Source organism: Vanacampus margaritifer, chromosome 4 (genome assembly GCF_051991255.1).
Source record: "Vanacampus margaritifer isolate UIUO_Vmar chromosome 4, RoL_Vmar_1.0, whole genome shotgun sequence".
Lineage (NCBI taxonomy): Eukaryota > Metazoa > Chordata > Actinopteri > Syngnathiformes > Syngnathidae > Vanacampus > Vanacampus margaritifer.
Window position 1 is genome coordinate 10,505,788 of NC_135435.1, and position 20,773 is coordinate 10,526,560.

At 40.1% G+C, this 20,773-nt stretch overlaps 1 protein-coding gene across 3 annotated transcripts; it reads left to right on the forward strand.

Annotated features, from left to right (window-relative positions):
• The first annotated feature begins 7 nt into the window (after positions 1-7).
• On the forward strand, positions 8-20,586 carry cfap70 (cilia and flagella associated protein 70). 3 transcript variants are annotated; one of them, XM_077564219.1, is made up of 28 exons: positions 8-111; positions 483-534; positions 1,165-1,253; positions 1,515-1,701; positions 1,775-1,870; positions 2,133-2,218; positions 4,315-4,506; positions 4,805-4,987; positions 6,193-6,287; positions 6,667-6,757; positions 7,133-7,270; positions 7,827-8,039; positions 8,470-8,541; positions 8,623-8,714; positions 11,222-11,282; positions 13,229-13,411; positions 13,530-13,661; positions 13,748-13,876; positions 14,040-14,173; positions 15,446-15,561; positions 15,626-15,832; positions 17,712-17,818; positions 18,030-18,167; positions 18,300-18,461; positions 18,585-18,674; positions 19,862-19,963; positions 20,114-20,161; positions 20,273-20,586. In XM_077564219.1, the coding sequence occupies exons 3-28, from the start codon at positions 1,179-1,181 to the stop codon at positions 20,369-20,371; spliced, it is 3,228 nt and encodes a 1,075-aa protein (XP_077420345.1). In that variant the 5' UTR covers positions 8-111; positions 483-534; positions 1,165-1,178; the 3' UTR covers positions 20,372-20,586. The 3 variants fall into 3 exon arrangements, with proteins under 3 accessions (XP_077420345.1, XP_077420346.1, XP_077420347.1); XM_077564220.1 differs by lacking the exon at positions 483-534 and having other exon boundaries at positions 88-111; XM_077564221.1 differs by lacking the exon at positions 8-111 and having other exon boundaries at positions 330-534; positions 18,030-18,158.
• The last annotated feature ends 187 nt before the right edge of the window (positions 20,587-20,773 follow it).

Below are 20,773 nucleotides of genomic sequence, written 5' to 3' on the forward strand. Positions count from 1 at the left end.
TAAGAGATGAGGAACCCCTGCAAAAAGAATGTAGGGCTGTATCAAAGAAATGCATAACCTTTTTCTTTTTAGTGCCTGAGCAGCGACCGCTGAATCTATACTTTAACTAAGGTAAAGGAATTGAATTAGCGCTAGATGTTTTTGTTCTTATTTTTCACAAGTCAATCTGGTAGGGTGATTTGGAAAAATATTGTTCGTGAATTAAAAAAAAAGACATGAAGAATGGCAAACATTTATTAAATATTCAAAACTGCCACGATAATGTTTTCTCACTTTACGGCATGTATGTTACGTCACGTCATTTGTTTTGTGTGTGGGGGTGAGGGTGGGTTACTATCGGGAGAGGCGTCAGCGGTAGAAAGCGAACAAGATTGTGGAAAGGAAACACTTGAAATGTCTTTTTAAGGCCGCCACGCAGCCCATAGATGGAAGACACAAACATATATTTATTTTTTTTCATCTATTTGCTGGTTTCTTTTCAGTTCTTGTTTTCAGGGCATTCCAAGTGAACAAGAACGTCAGTTACATTTGACGGTATGTGAAATGCATTTGGTGTGTGATGGTATTCGTGAATAGTGAATCGTGACTGCTTTTAAACGCTTGGCAGAGATACGCAGTGGAAAACAAGAGTGTTTTTATGATAACCAACTCATGGAAAATACTTTATCTCAACACAAGCAAGCTGCAACTTTGTACGCGAATCGTGTTGTCAGTCTGAGCTTGACTGAAAACACTTGTTGCTAAGGGCAACGGCCTAGGGAACGTCTACAAAACGCAGAAACGAAAACATTGGTTGGTGGCAACTGGCAAAGAACAAACAATAACTGTTAGTATCTACGAATATTATTATAAATATTATTACAAGGACATGTCAACATAACATATTAATAATAATGATGATGATGATAATACTACTACTACTAATAATAATAATAATTATTAAGAAGAAACAACATAAACAGTCAAGTCTATATCACTCGCTGTTAATTTTTCTATGTCTGATCTCTAATTGAAGCATTATTTTGGACAGCAAACAGGTGACATCACATTTAAATTAATGACTGATACTTATATCTTAAAAGTTTCATTGAACAGTCAAATAAGTTACACTAAATAACACTGACGGTCACTGGTGACACTAATTTCTATTACTTTCATTCCCAGATTATTTGCCTTGAATGATGGAGTCTTCTGATGAGAGGTCAGAAAATAATTTTGACATCAAAATAACTATTACTCGTGCAACTAACATGGTGAGTAAAGACAGCTTCAGGTTGTATTCCTTAGCTGAGAAGCCATTATGTATCAAATTATCCATTTATTTTTATTACTGTATTAATATTGTTGTTGTTGTTTTAGATTTTTTTTTAAATCAGTTTTACTAACAGACTACTATAGTGTTATGCTTAGTGTCAACACCCTGTTATTGTTTACATTTTTGACAACAATATTAATTCTGTCTTACTGACTTGGCATTTCAGTCCCTAATTTTAAGTGTGCTTTTTTTCTGTAAGCATGGAAAAAAGACAGGAAATGTTCAAAGTTTTCTTCGGATGGAGATCAATAGTACGATGTTGGCAGAGTCTGAAAAGCGTACGGTTGATCCCGCAGCCCCATACATTGAGTATGACTTCACCCACAGTTTCCCTTGCTGCAATGAAGTTTTGTCTCTCAGTGACATACCTCATAAACCAGTCGTAGGTACTGTAAGTTGTGTGAGTAGCGTAGCCCTTAAGTCATATTCCGTTAATGTGAATGATTTTGCTGTTGTCAGTGACGTTGATAGAGGTTGTTCCTGAGAAGAAAAAAGTGGAGGCAAAATCAATAGTGCTGGGCCAGGCAGTGATTGACCTGCTACCTTTGCTGCAAGGTAAATGTGTTGCAATCCACTTTTAAATTAAAGATTTAAAGTGATGCTTTTTTGTTTTATTGATTTATGAACTAGATAACAATCAACCAAAGAATATTGGTGTGACATTTTGACCTGTTAATTCGAATGTTGAAGCACTGTATAACCTTCTGAGCTACGTAAATAAAAGATGGTCTACCATCATGAAATACAAACATTACTTGAGAGTCTCCTGATGCCTGGGGAACCCAAGACTGTGTTTTAAAAAAAATATTGTCGACAGGTCAATGCAGCTTCTCATCCACAGTGGCACTGCATCCAACAAGCCCTTCTCCAGAAAAGGGAGCCATCTCACCCCTCATTAGCAAGGTCAGTTATCTTTGCTAAGAACTGCACTGAATCATTCTGAATGGTGTTTCATTCATTTTGACACTCTTGTTCAGCTAATGTTACCAACATAGTGAAACAGATCTAAGTATAATGGAATACAAATTGTTTTTATTGATTGATCCATCCATTCTCTTGCACCGCTTATACAGTACTCACTTGGGTTGCGGGTATTGCTACAGCATATAGTTGAATTTGGGCAAGAGGCGGGGGGCGGGCTACACCTGGAACGTTGCCAGCCAATAGTGGCAATTGATCATTTTGCCTGAAACAATTTGGTACACAAATGCTGCGTTGAGTTCTATTAAATGCACAGAGTACTTTTGATAAGCGACGCATACTTGATAGTGTCATATTAAAGTGCTGCCTGTATGAGTAAAAATAATTTTATTTATGGGCGCTTACCTTTTTTCCACACGCTTGGCTTCACTCTTGCTTGCCGAGTTACAGCGCCATTTCCTGCTATAATTCTTGCAACATGCAAACTCCACCCAGGAAGGCCGAAGCCCGGACTCGATCTGCTGTGCTAACCAGTCAGCCACCGCGCCGCCTAATTCAATTTAATCATTGGAAAATTACACGAGTGTACATAAATTTAAAGTTTCCGCAACTGTGTTATAATTAAATTGTAGTCAAATATTATGGTTATTCTATTTCAATTATTTGTAGCATATTAGAGCAATAATGACAAAATGAGTGTTGTGTGAGTTGATAATTACATTGTTTTTGTTTAAAAATAGTCTTCTCAAATGACAAAATTAATTATTGATGAAAAATTGGTGATAATTTCTTGGGGGAAAAAACTTGTACACTCTAAGTAAATGGCTCGGTGGTGGAGTGGTGGTTCAGGTTGTGGGTTCACGCCTCATCCCATATGTCTGTACTGCCAAAGACAAGGAGACAGGGTTAAATGTGCTATACAAGTGAAAGGCCCTTTACAATTTTCTTACATTATTAGTAGAACAAGATATGAATGTAAAGAGAGTAAAATTTAATAGATAATTGGAAGTAAATCTTACTTGAGTAATTATTTTTAACGGGCAGTGTGGAAAATTTAGAGCTATCTAGTGGTGAATTAATAATTAAGTCATTTAAAAAAACGATCAATTTCAATATTATGCAAAAAAATAAATGTTCTATCATATCAATGTAATTAAAAAAATATATATAATCGTAATCATGTTACATAGGCCGTGCCCAGCCTTACAGGAGGCTGACATGTTTTGTCGCCATCTTTCTACTACAGATACCCAAAGGAAAATAATTTCGTGAACGAAGCAATTGGTGGCAGGCTGGCGAAGTGCGGTCTCTCTGAGGCACTGTAGTGTACGTGATTCCAAATCATTGCACTCTATTAGTTCGCCACTAGATGGCACTAAAACATACACAGTGTCACTTCAATGGAATTGAATGGACTGCTATGATAAACTAATCATCTATCCATCCATTAGCTGAACCACAGGCATGCTGGAGACTGTCCCAACTGTTTTCAGGCAGTAGCACAACTAAAATTTACTTAAGAACTTCTTGTAAGATGTAATCAGAATTTCTAAGTGAAAGAACTGTACTATAGGATTTTTCAAGTAACAATCACTCTATTTTGTTTTTTCAGTGCAACATTGATTTCAGTTATTATTTCCTGGCAGTAACAGATGGTTGACTTAGATTGCCTATTCCCCAAATGGGGGTGAGTGAAGAAATGCTTTTGTTGTAATTAGACATAAGCCAATACTGTATTCAGGCACAGCGTTTGCTTTGTATTACACATCGAGGTGCCTTCTGTTGCATATCATAAGAAGAAGTTTGCGAAATTACTTCCTTAAATTAATCAACTTTAATTTTGTCAATATCTTACTACCCTACAGCCTGTTTGGAATCTATGGGATTCGGTAAAACACAGATTACTGCAAGGAATACATCACATTATGTTTGTTTAAGTTAATTTCTATCATTACTTTTAGATATGGACTAAAGATAAAATGCTGACCTTAGGGTTTAGGAATGAAATCACCTTTATTTATTCTTTTACAATCTAGTGGTGTTTTCAGACAATAATATAGAACATTTAACCCATGCAGCACCCGATTTTGGACGTATGTGTCAGTGCATCAGCTCCATTGCTGACCGAAGAACAACTTGCAACTTCCAACCTGATGAAGGTATCTTTGGAGACAGCCTACTCGCTCCCTGATACATTTAATCAGAGTTCGGGGCCATCAGCTCCTCCATACATATGCACTGCTGCAATGGAGGTCCCATGTACCGCGGAGGTGAGTTCCACTCTTTGCTTTTTATATAACCTCTTGCACTACAGAATAGCCTGTTATAAACTAGAAGTTGTTCCTTGGCTCATGCATTACCTTTATACAAAGTTTTGTGAAGTTATTAAGTAAACAATTTAACGGAATAGCAATAGAACCATTTTCCTGCACTTTGTTCTTGGCGGCAGAAACAATCCGAATGTTGCATGATCGTAGTGTTCTTGTCATATGAAAAACAGGCATCAATTCATCATACAATTTCCAAATGTGGCCACATTAAAGGTTCCATTGCTCCTCTGACTCCCAGAAAGACCAGCTATTATTGTTTAGTGAAGGACAGCTAAAGGCAGGGGGGCACAGAGAAGACAACGGCCGACAGAGGAAGAGGCCGCATCATGCCCCCCTGGCTCCGGGAAACCACTTCTTGCCAGGAGCGTTTTTCCACACTCAACCCATTGATCAGGAAGATGGCGAGCTTACTGGTTTAGAGGTACTTATACCTACAAATTCAACCAAGTTGCATTGTGGATAGTACTAGTCACTAGAGGATATGCAAGTAATCGTTACTGCTAAGAATGGCCAAAAAATGAAACCACACACTCGGTTCTTCATGTGCATACTGCACGCACTCGTACAAGCACAACTTATTACTGAAGACTTAGTACAAAGAGGCTGGAATCCTCATAACCAATTAGCTACATTTACAGAAGAAAGAAAAGTTTTATACTGCTGTGAAGGCTTTATACGGCTGTGAATGCTCTCGGCGTAGAAGCATTCATAAGGCGACATTTGGCCCAAATGGAACGCTACGAGAACGCGTATGACATCACAGCCGCAGATAGAGGGCGGGAAATTCAAACCCAAATCAAGTCTGAAAACTATTGGCCAGAGGCCTGCAGGAGTGCCCGTTGTGAACGGTTAAGGTGTTATCTGCTAAATGCAAGATGTTTGAGTCATAGATAGCCAAATAAAAAGGCTATTGTAAAGATATTTTTGGGCAGAATCCTACATAGAGCAACTGTAAAAGTATGCATCAAAAGTCTTGGCCTTGGCCAATCAGTATCATGTGTGACATCACACAAGACTTCAGCAAATTAAGCATGTGGACCACAGAAGGGTAATGATGACCATTGAATTAGGAATGTATCTTACTGTGACATAAGGTAGGGGACTGTTTAAGAGAAATATATAAAACCCAATTCAGTAAATAACTCAAGGCTTTAATTCCAACAGTACCTATAAAACCTAAAGGGCAACATTATTAGACTGTAAAAACTTTTGTCTTGTCCCTGTCCTTTGTCTGGCGTCTTCAAATGTTGAATAACTGTATTTATTTTCACTTCCGTATATATTTTTATTAAACAACGGGGAATAATGTTTGATAGATTCTACCATGACACTTAAAACAACTACAGTTATTAAGTCTCTGTAAACTGAAAATAAAGTCACCTATTACTTTATATAAGATGAGGCTTCAAAATGTGCAATATCAAGTCATTCTCTCCATTCTCAATGACTGTAGGCATGTCCACTGAATGTGTGAAAACCCGGCCAAGTTTACCTCTTTCAAATATCATTACCACGTATACAATGTAAACTCTTTGTCTAGCATATTTCTTATGCCTACACATAACTACACATTTGAGCCAACAAAATGCATTTGCACAAAGCTGAAGGTCTGAGTGTCCCCTACAGGACCATGAGTTCCGTAATGAAGCAGAGACCATGCTGAACAGAGTGAGCTGGGACATAGAAATGCCCTGTTTTCTCGATGCAGAAGGAGTTACCAGGTCAGTTTGCATACAACCTATTATTTCCCCATCTGAAGTGGTTGTATAGCTATTGCCAAATTTGTTTAATTTCTCACCAAAAATGTCCCCTTGGGAATTTGTGAATCTCATTGTCACTTTTTGAAATGGTTTTACGTTATTTCACGTTGAAGAGAAATTCACTTAATTTAACTTTACAAGTATTGCACTACAAACACCTTTAACCAGATAGAATCCTGCATGCATAAGAGCGATAACCTATTGCTGGTCCTATTAGCCATAGCATAGGGGGCATAATCCAAATGCAAGATGAACTATCATTTAACTTCATGTGTCTGTAACAACTGTACTGGCATGAAGATGTGAGGTGATGTCTTGCGATGTTGACTTGAGATTTCAGGTTGCGTCAGAAGATAACAGAGAGCAGATTCTGGCCACTTGAGATCATGAAGTCGACTATTGCAAACGAAAAGTCGGGAGCAGCTTCCAAGGTGATGAAACACTGCTAGGATGGAAACATTTTAATATGCCGTGCGGCCAGGATTCAAACAGCCGAACCTTTGGTTACTGATCAAGCAGCTCTACCAACTGAGTCACAGCCTCCCAGTAAGACCTTTATGCTGCTGCTACTATCAGCAGCTACCAGCAGGGCCACAGCAATATGCTGGTCTTGCTAGGCGGCTGCAGCTCAGTGACCAAAGGTAAAACCAGTGAACACTTATGCTGGGCTATGCTTTAAAAAAATAAATAAAATAAAATAAAAATCCGTGCAAAACCGAGCATTGCACCTATCTATGTCCACCAGCAGTACCACCAGTGTGGCTCTTCTCTGATAATGAATAATGAACTGTTTTGTGTGTGTGTAGCAAACAGAGGAGGACCCACATATCCCCAGCCATGGTGTGGTCTTTATTGATATGGGGCGCTTGCTGTATCCCGGAGTAAACCACATTCGAGGAGCATACAGTATTCAACCTTACTCAAGCACTTTATTACTGAGCAAGGTATTGCAAATGCACTCTAAAAAAGTTACATTTCGAATGAAGGTCCTTGATTAGTATTATTAATATTAAGGCACACTTATTTACTCAACTCAACTTTACTATAGAGTATTTAAAAAACAACCATAACTGCATTCAAGTCTTTAAGTAAGTAAGTAAGTAAGTAAGTAAGTAAGTAAGTAAGTAAGTAATTAAGTAAGTAAGTAAGTAAGTAAATAAGTAAGTAAGTAAGTCTATTTCATTCAATATCTGGTTCTGATGCTCAGTTATTTTTGTTAGTCAATCATGTTCATAAAGTTCCAAGTAAAAAATATTGATTTTGACTCAGATGAGCATTCAAGATAGATAGACCGTAACAGCCACAGACTTCATACAATAATGATCAGTTGACTCATTGCTCTCACCACGTCTCCACGTGTCCTTGCCCCTTCCTTTGTGAATGTTACAATAGGATATTCTCTCACATCATAAACACACAGTACCCAGCATACAGTACAGGTACTTAAACTAAACCTCACACTTTTCTGGTGTATTAAAATATATTTTGTGTGTTCCGCAGACCAGGCGAAATGTCAGTTTGTTGAAAGAGCAGTTAAAGCCTGGAAGCAGCAAAGACCGTTCTGGTACAGGTGCAACTACAACCACAGCTACAGCTACAGTGACAGCGACAACTACAACTACAGCTAGCGCTACTGCTACTGCTCCAGCTCCAGCTACAAACGCTGCAAAGACAAATACGGGAAAGGTCAAGGATGCCAAAGGGCATGTGAAGGTTAGTGTGTTTAGAGTACAATAAAGTATACATGCTATGAAATTGTAATAGCATAAGGTCGCACTACGCATTTAATGGCTTATTAGGTCTTCAGATTCATGCAAAGCTAGTTATGTCGCTTAATTCTCTCTGTTCAACATCCATTAATATCTGTTAGAACAAAGGTGGGCATCGAGGGCCGGAGTCCTGCAGGTTTTGCATGTTGCCCTTCTCCAACACAGCTGATATATGATGAACTCATCACCAAGCTCTGCATAAGCCTGATAACGATCTTGTTGATTGGAATCAGCTTGTGTTGGAAGTGAGAAACCTCCAAAACCTGCAGGACTCTGGCCCTCGAGGACCGTGTTTGTCCACCTCTGAGCAACAGGTACATTTTGTGTAGTTTACCACCAATTTATTTTAACTTGTGTGGTTAATATTATGGCAGGCGACTGGTAATCAGAGTGGAGCAAGCGGGACTGATACGAATGGATCTGATCACATCCCTCCAGACAGAAAAGTAATATTGCACGTCTTTTCCTAAATATGATTCTTGAAATGAACCCTGAGCCTGATACAATCTCTTCTTCATTAATTACAGGCATATATGGACTTCAGGTCATACATTATAATTGAAATTACGCTGACAAATCCATTAATACGCAAAACATCTTCAGAAGAGTTGGCAAGAAGGTACTGTAATATACTCCAGATTACAAATGCTGAGTTCTTACCTCAACAATGTGAGTTTCTGGCCCAAATTTGTTGAAAAATATAAGGTGTAAATTCATATTGACGGAATATGATGAATGCTAGCTTCTTCTTCTTGCAATTCTGTGTTCGTCACAGATTATACATAACGAACACCATGTACAAACATAGGGATGTCCATATGTGCACTTGGCACTAGGACACCCTCGGCCGCAGTTCGATGATCGACTTTGTATTCGTGTCATTGGTATTTTGCGGCCGCATGTTTTGGACACTCGGGTGAAGAGAGGGGCGTAGCTGTCAACTGATCACCACCTGGTGATGTGTTGGCTCCATTGGTGGGGTAAGATGCCAGTCAGACCTGGCAGACCCAAACGTATTGTCAGGGTTTGCTAGGAACGTCTGGTGGAATCCCCTGTCAGAAAGAGTTCCAATGCCCACCTACAGCAGAACTTCTCAATTGTCCCGAGGGAGGCAGGGGACATTGAGTCCGAGTGGGCAATGTTCCATGCCTCCATTGTTGAGGTGGCCGATCGGGGCTGTGGCCATAAAGTGGTCGATGCCTGTCGTGTAGGCAATCCTCGAATCCGCTGGTGGGATGCCGTCAAGCTGAAGGAGTCCTATTAGGCCTTTTTGGCCTGTGGGAATTGGAGGCAGCTGACATGTACCGGTTGGCCAAGCAGAACGCAGCTTCAGCGGTCGCTGAGGCAAAAACTCAGACATGGGAGGAGTTCGGTGAAGCCATGGAAAACGACTTCCAGACGGCTTTGAGAAAATTCTGGTCCTCCATCCGGCCTCTCAGAGAGGAAAGCAGTGCACCATCAAACACTGTGGAAAGTGGAGATGGGGTGCTGCTGACCTTGACTCGGGACGTCGTGAGTCGGTGGGGAGAATACTTCGAAGACCTCCTCAATTCCGCCGACACGTTTTCCCTTGAGTAAGCAGAGTCTGGGGACTCTGAGGTGGGCTCTCATATCTCGGGGTTCGAAGTCACTGAGGGGGTTGGAAAGCTCCTCGGTGGAAGGGCCCCGGGGGTGGATGAGATCCACCCAGAGTTTCTAAAGGCTCTGGATAATGTGGGGCTGTCGTGGTTGACACGCCTCTACAACATCGCGTGGACATCGGGCAAAGTGCCTCTGGATTGGCGGACCGGGGTGTGTTCCAACTATGAAGGTATCACACTCCTCAGCATCCTAAGGCCTATTCAGGGGTGCTGGAGAGGAGGGTCCGTTGGGAAGTCAATCTCGGATACAGGAGGAGCAGTGTGGTTTTTGTCCCAGCTGTGGAATAGTGGACCAGCTCTACACCTCTGCAGGGTCCTCGAGGGTGCCTGGGAGTTCGCCCAACCAGTCTACATGTGTTTTGTAGATTTGGAGAAAGCGTTCGAGTACCCTGATATGGTCTGTTCGGTCCCTGTACGACTAATGTCAGAGTTTGGTCCGCATTGCCGGCAGTAAGTCTGAATCGTTTCCAGTGACGTTTGGACTCCGCCAAGGCTGCCCCTTGTCACTGATTCTGTTAATAACTTTTCTGGACAGAATTTTTATGCGCAGCCGAGGTGTTGAGGGGGTCCGGTTTGGTGGCCTTAGCATTGCATCTCTGCTTTTTGCAGATGATGTGGTGCTGTTGGCTTCATCTAGCCGTGATCTCCAACACTCATTCGTGCGGTTCGCAGCGGAGTGTAAAGCGGTTGGGATGAAGATCAGCACCTCCAAATCCGAGACCATGGTCCTCAATTGGAAAAGGGTGGCGTGCCCTCTCCGGCTCAGGGATGAGATCCTGCCCGAAGGGGAGGAGTTTAAGTATCTTAGGGTCTTGTTCACGAGTGAGGGCAGGTTGGAGCGGGAGATTGACAGGCGGATCGGTACAGAGTCTTCAGTGATGCGGACTCTGTATCGGTCCATTGTGGTGAAGAAGGAGCTGAACCGAAAGGTGAAACTCGCGATTTACCAGTTGATCTATGTTCCTACCCTCACCTATGGTTACAAGCTGTGGGCCGTGACCAAAAGAACAAGAGACAGGATACAAGCGGCCGAAATGAGTTTCCTCCGCACGGTGTCCGGTCTCTCCTTTAGAGATAGGGTGAGAAGCTCGGTCATCCGGGAGGGACTCAGAGTCGAGCCGCTGTTCCTCCGTGTTGAGAGGAGCCAGCTGAGGTGGCTTGGGCATCTGGTTTCGGATGCCTCCTGGACACCTCCCTGGAGAGGTGTTCCGGGCATTTCCCACCGACGAGAGGCCCCAGGGACGACCCAGGACATGCTGTAGAGTCTATGTCTCTCGGCTGGCCTCGGAATGCCTTGGGATCCTGTCGGTGGAGTTGTTTGTGGGAGAGGGAAGTCTGCGCTTCCCTCCTAAAGCTACTGCCCCCACGACCCGACCTCGGATAAGCGGTAGTAGATGGATGAATGGATGGATGGATGATGAATGCTAGATTTTTGCAGGTTGGATGCGAGTAACAATATGATGGGATATTTCCATATCTCCTGTAGGGTGAAAGCACTGATCCCTCCGAGACCTCCATGTTCTGTAGGACCTAACAAAGCTGAAAGAGTAAGACATTGACAGGGTATATTTACTGTATATGGACAAAACTTTAAAACTAAATTTGCACTGAATTTGCTAATGTCCTAGTGATTATCATTATTATTATTGTAATTGTCTGCTCTACTTTCAAGTGACCCATTTCTGATATGATTTCCTTCTATTTACTAAACCCACATACAAAACACAAGCTTAAATCACAGGTATGGTAAACATCCAGCTGTACATGCTAGTACATAAACTGAAGTGAGAACATGTGAGCAACAGCTGGGAAGTAAACAATCAATAGATACTGGACATACGGTTGAACAACGGCTCTCTGAAGCATGTAGAATGTCTAGGTTTCGCTGTAGTCACGGCAGATGTGTTGTTGAGCTGTACATATATACATATATACATATATACATACATAACACAGGGTAAACAATTTGAAGAAAAAAAAAGACATACTCGAGTAGATGTGTATACTGATCCAAACTAAAATTGGCATGCTGATTTCAAAATTGCAATCAGTTTTTTTTCTAGCAAGTCAAGTTTGTTTCTCCATTACCACTGAGTAGCTGTCGTAAGACTGTAGTAAGAAGAGCTGATTACGATTGGACTCATTTTACAGCTTACATGCATTGACTTTCTCCAAATTATCTGAACCTTTTGATGATGTTATGGATTGTAGATATGGATTGCAATTGTACATTAAGAATTGGAAGATCGTACTTAAATTGTTCGACTATTTTCTCACACACTTATTCACAAAGTGGTGAACCTCTCCCTTCTTTACTTGTGAATGACTGAGCAATTCTGGGAAGCCCCTTTTATACCCAATCATGGCACCTACCTGTTTACAATTAGCCTTTTCACCTGTGGAATGTTCTAAACAGTTGTTTGATGAGCATTCCTCAACTTTTTCAATCTTTTTTTGCCACCTGACCCGACTTTTTTGGAACGTGTTGCAGCCACAAAATTCTAAGCTAATGATTATTTGCAAAAAAGAATCAAGTTTATCCGTTTGAATATATAGGTACTGTCCGACGTTTTTCCTTTGCTGTTTGTAAACACATCATTCGAAACGGACGCTTGAGGAAGCCGAGTACAGCAGCCAACCAGGAACAAGCGTGATACCAGACCACCAATCAGAAGTGAGGGTTTGCACAGCCAATTTGCATATGCTGACAAGACACAGGAATCAAACTCCTAACACGTCTACGGAAACAGTTAATCAATCAGGAGCGGGGGTTCGGTTCGCACAGCAAAATTCGCATATGCCACTGATAGTAGCTTGTCTGCATGGATTGGCTGGATGAAAAATGTTGAGTCTCCGGCCAGAAGCGTCCCGGACAGGCCAAAATAAATCATTCGGACTATACATTTAAATATCTGGTCTTTGTAGAGTATTCAAATAATATGATTTGCAAATCATTGCATTCTGTTTTTATTTCTGTTTAATACAATGTCCCAACTTCATTGGAATTGGGTTTATAGATATTAAAAGGATTAGTGCTGCTTTTCTCTACACCTTGTAACCATGGGCATACTTTTGTAAGTTCTATTTTGTTTTATGCTGGGCGTTTTTAGTTTTCAAAGCTTGTAACTATTCCATCTGAATTTTTTATTTACAAACACGAATGTATTTCTTTTCTTTTTTTTTTAAGAAAACAGGGATTCTGTATAGCTTGAAAAATTGATAGACGTGATAGAGAAAAACTGAGATCAGCTTTGGATTTCGCACCCAAAAGCTAGTTTAAGACAGTTGTCAGATCTACTCTAACTCAACCAAAATTGTGTTCACCAGGGTTTCCCCAATTGATTACTGCACTATACTGTATATTAACAAAGAAAAACACCACCTTCAGTTCAACCCAAAATATGAATGTATTTATGAACTTTTGTTCATTGAATTAATACTTTGCCTCAACTCTGAACTAAATAAAAGTTTTTTTAATTTTTCTTTCATACAGGCAGTACAAAACTTTCACAGACAGGTGGGTAATGTGGTAAGGCATATTTTGGAGCAATATGAGGAATTGTTTGGAGCAAGACTCAAACTGCCCAATGACTGCAATCGGGAGCAAATGATGGCTCAGCTCATGGGAGCTCTCAATGTGTCTGGGAGATATTTTTCCTTCAAAGAGCAAATAAAGGTCTGGGTAATTGCCTATGTCACCATTTTACTTTCACAACATAGATGTGTTGGACAGGTGTGCAGAAGTTTGCATGTTTTTTGCAGTAATTGACTGTGTGTGTGCTTGTTGTGTGTAGCCCTCTGTGGTGAAGTTTGTGCGTGACAAGATGCAGCAGACTGACACATTTACTGAGCAACAGGATCTGCATGAATTTGTCAGCAAGCTCTATGTGGACCTGGTGGATGAGATGCATGTTGCTCTCAACAAAGTAAATGCAAAAACACCCTTCCAACCATATGCACATCCACACACATACACGTTTTTGTGTAACCATTTTGATCCAAACTCCACTAGATTTATTCAAATGGAATTGAGGATGACTCTCCTGATGAGATCCATTTGAGTACCTCTCATCTTCGACATTTTGCACGCGAGGCTCAGCTCATTGGGGATTATCAACTGGCTGTTCGCTACTACCAAGAGGTACAACTGCACTTCAAATAAAACTAAACTCTCATTCAATTCTCAGTCACTCAAATAGCCACTCCAGAATCCAAAGTATTTTGGCCTTCTGCATGAACAAGTGTTGATGACTGAAGCAACCCGAAAATCAAAGCCTATCAGTCTTGTGGTTGATTTCCTGCAGCTGGTTGTCAGGCATCCCCGTGAGCCCTCTTACAAGTTTGAGTGGGGAAACCTCTACATGCAGACTGGAGATTATATGAAGGCTAAAATGTGTTTCCATGACGCTGTTGCTGTCCAGCAGTCTCACCAGCCCAGGTCAGAGCGAGGCTGTCAATGTAGTTCCATGCAGTAAATGCTGTAGAGTCTATGTGGTCCATGTATGAACAAGTCAAATTTACACTTGGAAGAGAGTAAAAAGAAAGAAAAAAAGTCAATGGTTGAGGAACAAAACCACAAATCCAGGTTAAGAGACAGCCAATCTACTCCCTGAGCCACAAAGCTCCTACTGTGTGTTAGTATACCGCTCGTGTCAGCTGGAATCTTTGTAACTCCGAGAACAAAAATGATGCTTTTGTCCTCCTTTTGGATATAAACAAACATTAGGAGTATCATAGCTCGGATGGTAGAGTTGCACTTTCCCAAGCTAAAAGTTTTGAGTTTGTTCCTCAACCCTTGTGTAACTTTAAAAAAAAATAAAAATAAATCAGCAAAATTTTGTCAAAATCTCTCCTTGCAAAATGTACTTTATTTACAGTAAACATTCACTGATGTGTCATCCCAGGTGTTCGGTGCATGCATTTCCTGTTTCACAAAGGTTTTTAACTCATTCGTTCCCAGCCATTTTCACTGAAGCAACCCCCTTCGCTCGTTTGACTGGATTTTGACTGATATTGCAAGGCCCACAGACTATTGTGTTCTATTGCTATACAAACATGGAACCTACCAAAAGAAAGATTAGAATCTCTTCTTTCATCAGGAAAAAAAAGTATATTTGTATCTGTTTCCGTTTTACAGCAATTAGCATTAGAAAATAGTTAAGTTTCATCATTCACAAACTTGTTGAAAACACTTGGGGAAAGAGCTTTTTTGCAACATGGCCCTAGTTGATCTATTATACTCTGCTGCCTCCTGCTGGCCATTTTTTTTGTAATAACTACCATTGCTTTAAGCGACCTCTTCAGGTCAGAGGCTACATCAAGCCTTCTGTATGCTCTGGCATAATAAAAAAAAAAAAAAAAACATAAAAATTGTATACATGCGTTTTTGAGACCATGGCAATATTTAAAATAGAATGTTTTTATATGTTTTGGGGAGCAGATGAGTTTTTTTTCATGAGATAAGCAAATTCTCTCATACACAATAAAAATACTTATTAATATAATTTACTTTGACTATTTTACTCTCTTCCAAGTGTAAATGTTACTCTGTTTGGAGTCGGACCAAATGGACTCTGTTTAGAGTCAAATTTACTCTACAGAATTTACTGTATACTGGTTCCAAAAATTGATGGATGGATGTTATTCAAAGTGACATTCTAAAGAGAAGAATGCTGACTCAAAACCTTTCTGTTTTATATCATCGTTTTAGTGTGATGATGTGTGGTGTGCTGGCAGCCATGTTTAATGATTTTGAGCAGGCTGAGACTTTCTTGGAACGAGCAACGAGCATTGAGCCTCCAAGTTTGGTGGCCTGGACTTTGCTGGGTAAGCCCTACAACTGTGGAGATGCATGCAGAAAGAAGCCTCATTCTGTTTCTGCATTTGCCAGGGTTGGTCCAGGACAGCCAGGACAAAGCCATCCTTGGTGAAAGGGCTTTCCTGGAGGCCAAAAGCCTCCTGAGAGCAAGGGAAGCAAGCAATCAGACACACAAGGCAGAAGAGTCAGATGGGGATGAGGAAAGCGACAAGCAGAAGGGCCAGGAAGAAGACAAGACCAATCCACCTACAAGCCACTCTCCTATTATGAAGGCTAGTGGTAAGAATCCTCTCTTTTTATTTTAATCTCATGGCAAGTAATAATCGAGAATACAGGTGTCAAACTCGAGGCCCGCCACATGATTTTTTGTGACCTGTTAACGCAAATTAACATGTCAACTCCCATAATGCTTGCGAAAATAAATAAATAAATAAATATATATATATATATATATATATATATATATATATATATATATATATATATATATATATATATATATATATATATATATATATATATATATATATATATATATATATATATATATATTTATATATATATATATATATTTATATATATATATATATATATTAGATGACAGGTCAAAAGTTTAAACCAAGAAAATGTATCATTTTAAGGGAAAAATATGTTGATTGTAAATTTCATGGTGCCCAAAAAGTTGGGACAGGTAGCTTTAAGAGGCTGGAAAAGTCAATTGCACAAAAAAAAAAAAACAGCTGGAAGACCAGTTACCACTAATGAGGTCCATTGGCAACTTGATTGGAGTATAAAAAGAGCTTCTCGGAGTGGCAGTGTCTCTCAGAAGTGAAGATGGATAGAGAATCAACAATTCCGCCAATGTTGCGCAGAAAGATAGTGGAGAAATATCAGAAAGGTGTTTACCAGAAAAAAATTGCAAAAAGGTTGAAGTAATCATCATTTAAAGTGCATATCATCATCCAAAGATTCAGAGAATCTGGAACAATTTCTGTGTGTAAGGGTCAAGGGCGAAAAGTCATACTGGATGCCCATGATCTTCGGGCCCTTAAACGGCACTGCACCACAAACAGGAATGCTTACTGTAAGGGAAATCACAGAAAGGGCTCAGCAATACTTCCAGAAAACATTGTGGGTGAACACAATCCACCGTGCCAGCCGCCGTTGCCAGATGAAACTCGACAGTACAAAGAAGAAGCCATTTCTAAGCAGGCCAGGGGTCATATAAAATGGAGTGTGGCAAAGTGGAAACCTGTTTTGTGGTCAGACGAATCACGATTGGAAGTTCCTTGTGGAAAACTGGGGCGCTATATCATACTATATCATATCATACTGACTAAAGAGGACAAGGACAACCCAAGTTGTTATCAGCACTCAGTTTATAAGCCTGCATCTGTGATGGTATAGGGTTGCATGAGTGCGTGTGGCATGGGCAGCTTCCACAAATGGAAAGGCATCATCAATGCAGAAAGATATATTCCGATTTGAGAACAACATATGCTCCCATCCAGACATTATCACTTTCAGAGAAGATCTTGCATTTCTCAACACGATAATGCCAGACCAAATGCAGCACCAATTACAACATCGTGGCTGCGTAGGAAAAGGATCCAGGTATTGAAATGGCCAGCCTTGCAGTCCACTTCTTCCCCTTCTAGAGCACATTTGGCACATCATAAAGGGGAAGGTGCAACAAAGAAAAAGCCCAGGACAGTTGAACAGATAGAGAGATGCGTGTTAGACAAGAATGGGACAGCATTCCTATTTCTAAACTTGAGAAACTTGTCTCCTCGATCCCCAGACGTTTGCAGACTGTTGTAAGAGGAAGAGGGGATGCCTGATAGTGGTGAAATTGGCCTTGTCCCAACTTTTTTTTAGATTTGTTGACACCATGGAAGTTAAAATCAACATAGTTTTCCCTTAGAATGATACATTATCTCAGTTTAAACTTTTGAACTGTCATCTATGTTCTTTTCTGAATAAAATATTGAAATTTGACACTTCCACATAATTGCATTCAGTTTCTATTCACAACTTGTATAGTGTCTCAACTTTTTTGGAATTGGGTTTGTACAACAAAAGTCGCTAATATAGGGCTACTAAATAGTCAGCTGTCTTTTCCTGCTTTCTGTCCACTGTTATGGTCTTTTTCTCCCAGACACTGAGAATGGTGACACCGTGCATAGTGAGCCTAGAGAAAAAGTCATTTCCAAATCCATTTTCACCGAGACCCTTGAGTTTCTGTTGCACAACCATGCCCTGGAGGTAAAGAAGCACACAGCAGCTTGTTTGTCAACACTCACACTGATTAAATAAAACAAATAGAAAATCCACTTCTGTTCTAATGTTGTAACCCTGTGGGAAAAGTGTTAAGTAATCTTTCTCAAACATTATACAATCATATAAAAACAAGAAGAAACCCACAGATCCATTAGTAGTATGTACAGTTAGTCTGGCATCTTCTTTCTCTTGTCAGATGGCAGAGCGCGCTCTTTCCAAGGAACTGACTTCAAAGGGCAATCACAGCTTTCATCTGGCTTTAGTGCAGTTGCTCAGAGCAGAGTACTGCAGCGCAATTGTCACCCTCAGGGATGCGCTACTTCAGGTAGAGCCGGTAGGGACTGTCTGCTGGTGGCAGAAAATTCATTCAAGCAAACCTTTTGGAATTATAATGGACCTTGGTTATATCAGACTAGATCGCATTTTCCCACTGTGTTGACTGAAGCATTTTTCTCACTGTGAGCAGGTTGCAGATATGTGGGCTCTGGATGGCCACTGTCACTTCTTGTGTGGCTCATTTGCCGAGGCCCAGGGGAGTTATGAACGGAGTCTAGACTTCCCAGAGCAGCCATCAGACACTCACCTTGTGCTTCTCCGCCTGGGATCCATTTATCTTCAGGAGGAGAAGGTTAGGCATAATACACGGCGTTACATTACATGACTCATTGCTGAATGAGTGTACGTAATTGTGACAGCTGGTTTGATGTCAAAGATTCAAATAGTCATTGCCCATTTCTGTTGTTCTCTTTAGTTTGAGCAAGCCAAAATGTCTTACCTGCAAGCTTGTGAACAATCTCCCTCCTGCCTCACCTGGTTGGGCCTGGGTATTGCCTGTTACCGGGTAAAAAGCCATCTACACTATTACTAATATTTGGAGATGCTGAAAATGATCTGTTACAAAATATATTCTGAGCTCTCTGACTATTAACATACAGGGTTAACGGTATACTAATTATGTATAAAAGTTATTTTTTTAATGTATTGCTACATATACTGTAACATATAATAGGCTATAATTTCAAAGTAGTTTGGGTATGAGTTAGGAGTAAGATGAATTGGTTTCTTCAGAGCTAATGATTAAAATAACTAAACATTAAGTAGCCTATTTGTGACCCGAGTGAGGATAAATACAGATACAGAGAACGGATGGATATATAAAAATTAAAGCATAGGTGTCAAACTCCGGTCCTTGAGGGCTGAAGTCCTGCAGGTTTTGGAGGTTTCCCTCTTCCAACACAAGCTGATTCTAATCAACAGGATCATTATCAGGCTTATGCAGTGCTTGCTGATGAGCTGATCATATATCAGCTGTGTTGGAGAAGGGAAACATCCAAAACCTGCAGAACTGCGGCCCTTGAGGACCGGAGTTTGACACCTATGGGTTAAAGGATCAACAATACATACTGGCAAACCTGTTTTAAAATTTTCTGCTTTCTTGTGAATAGTCTTATGGAATATGGAAAAGTAATGAATTCAGATTTATTTCTTTGGTATACAGTTACTGTATATTTTTTAAACTTTGATTTAAAAAAATGAATTAATTGATGAATTTTCATGGTCAAGTTGTAATGAAGTTATTATTATTATTATTAATAGTAGTAGTAGTAGTGTTTTATTTAATCTATTTATTTATTTATTTTTACTGTTTTACTTTGATGTTTATGAGGAAACCAGGATAAGTTAAAGGGGAAGTCAAAACGAGACTTAATATAAATAAACAAAAAAAATTCCTTTGCAACGATATGTTCTTGCCCCCACTATCCATCTCAGAGGCGGCCATTTTTTCACCTGCTGTCAACTGTGACAGCCCTGAGCAACTGTCATTTTCAATCGACAGCAAGCGGCAAAATGGCCTCCCCCACAGATGGTTAATAACAGGTGGATTTTTCTGCTTAATTCATGTTCCACAAACGCAATATTAATCAGAATGCTGTGTTCAGATTAGTGGGGCCACATAAAAGAATTTGTAAAGACAATTTTGGACTTGACTTCCCCTTTAAATGTGTCTTCATGTGTTTGAGTTTGTAGCTGGAGGAACTTTGGATAGCTGAAGAAGCTTTGACGGAGGCCAACCATTTGAACAACCAGAACGCCGAGGTGTGGGCCTACTTGGCGCTAATTTGCCTCAGGGTGAGTGAAAATGATGTTATTACTTCTGTTTGTTTTCCTGTTAAAAGGCCTCAGCTTTACCCTCAGATCAGAGAGACCTTGTGCACTTCAATTAATCCCCTGAACAGGGGAAATTCCTTTTTCACAACCACAATCTTCTTGTAATTTCAGTTTGACAGGCAAGAGGAAGCAACATTGTTTTACAAATATGCTAACAGGGTGAGTTCGACTTGTCGGTTTCTTTTCTTGAAAGATGTGTATGTGCATTTATTTCATACAGATCTAACCTGACAATTTTCTTGGTGCGCTTGATATTTTCTCGGTTTACAGTTCAACCTGGAGAACACATCACTTCACATGGAGGTGAAAGAGCTGCAAGATCAGGCCCGAACCCGTCCTCTGGCATCATGCTTTGAACCACACTCTTAACACAGTGGTGAAAATTCTTGGGAGCAAACACAAAACAAGCCCAGTGTCTATATGATATGGCATTTAAAATGTTTTCTACTGCGGTGAACTGATTTTCTTAAAGGGATACCTTACTAAGTTTTTTCAATTTTCAGCAGTAAAAAGTTAATAATTTGTCTATCATGAATTTGATGTCATTTTTCAATTTTCATGTACAATAAACACTTTTAAAAACACATTTTGCCACTTGCTGTCGACTGAAAATGACATCATGTGTTGACGGCTCAGGTAACAACGAATAACGGCTAACCTAAAGTTTACAAGTTGTGCTGTCAACACTGAAAAAAAAAAGATTTAATTACGACTTGCAATTTTATTGGAGTGGAGCTGTGGAACTCATGTTACTGCATGGAACACAATCCA

What these genes read in the sequence shown, in the direction of transcription:
- cfap70 (XM_077564219.1), top strand. Translation starts at nt 1,179, where the DNA reads ATGATGGAGTCTTCTGATGAGAGGTCAGAAAATAATTTTGACATCAAA. An exon ending in CGCTACTTCAGGTAGAGCCG is followed by an intron (nt 18,168 to 18,299) that starts GTAGGGACTGTC and finishes CACTGTGAGCAG; the next exon opens with GTTGCAGATATGTGGGCTCT. An exon ending in TGGGTATTGCCTGTTACCGG is followed by an intron (nt 18,675 to 19,861) that starts GTAAAAAGCCAT and finishes TTGAGTTTGTAG; the next exon opens with CTGGAGGAACTTTGGATAGC.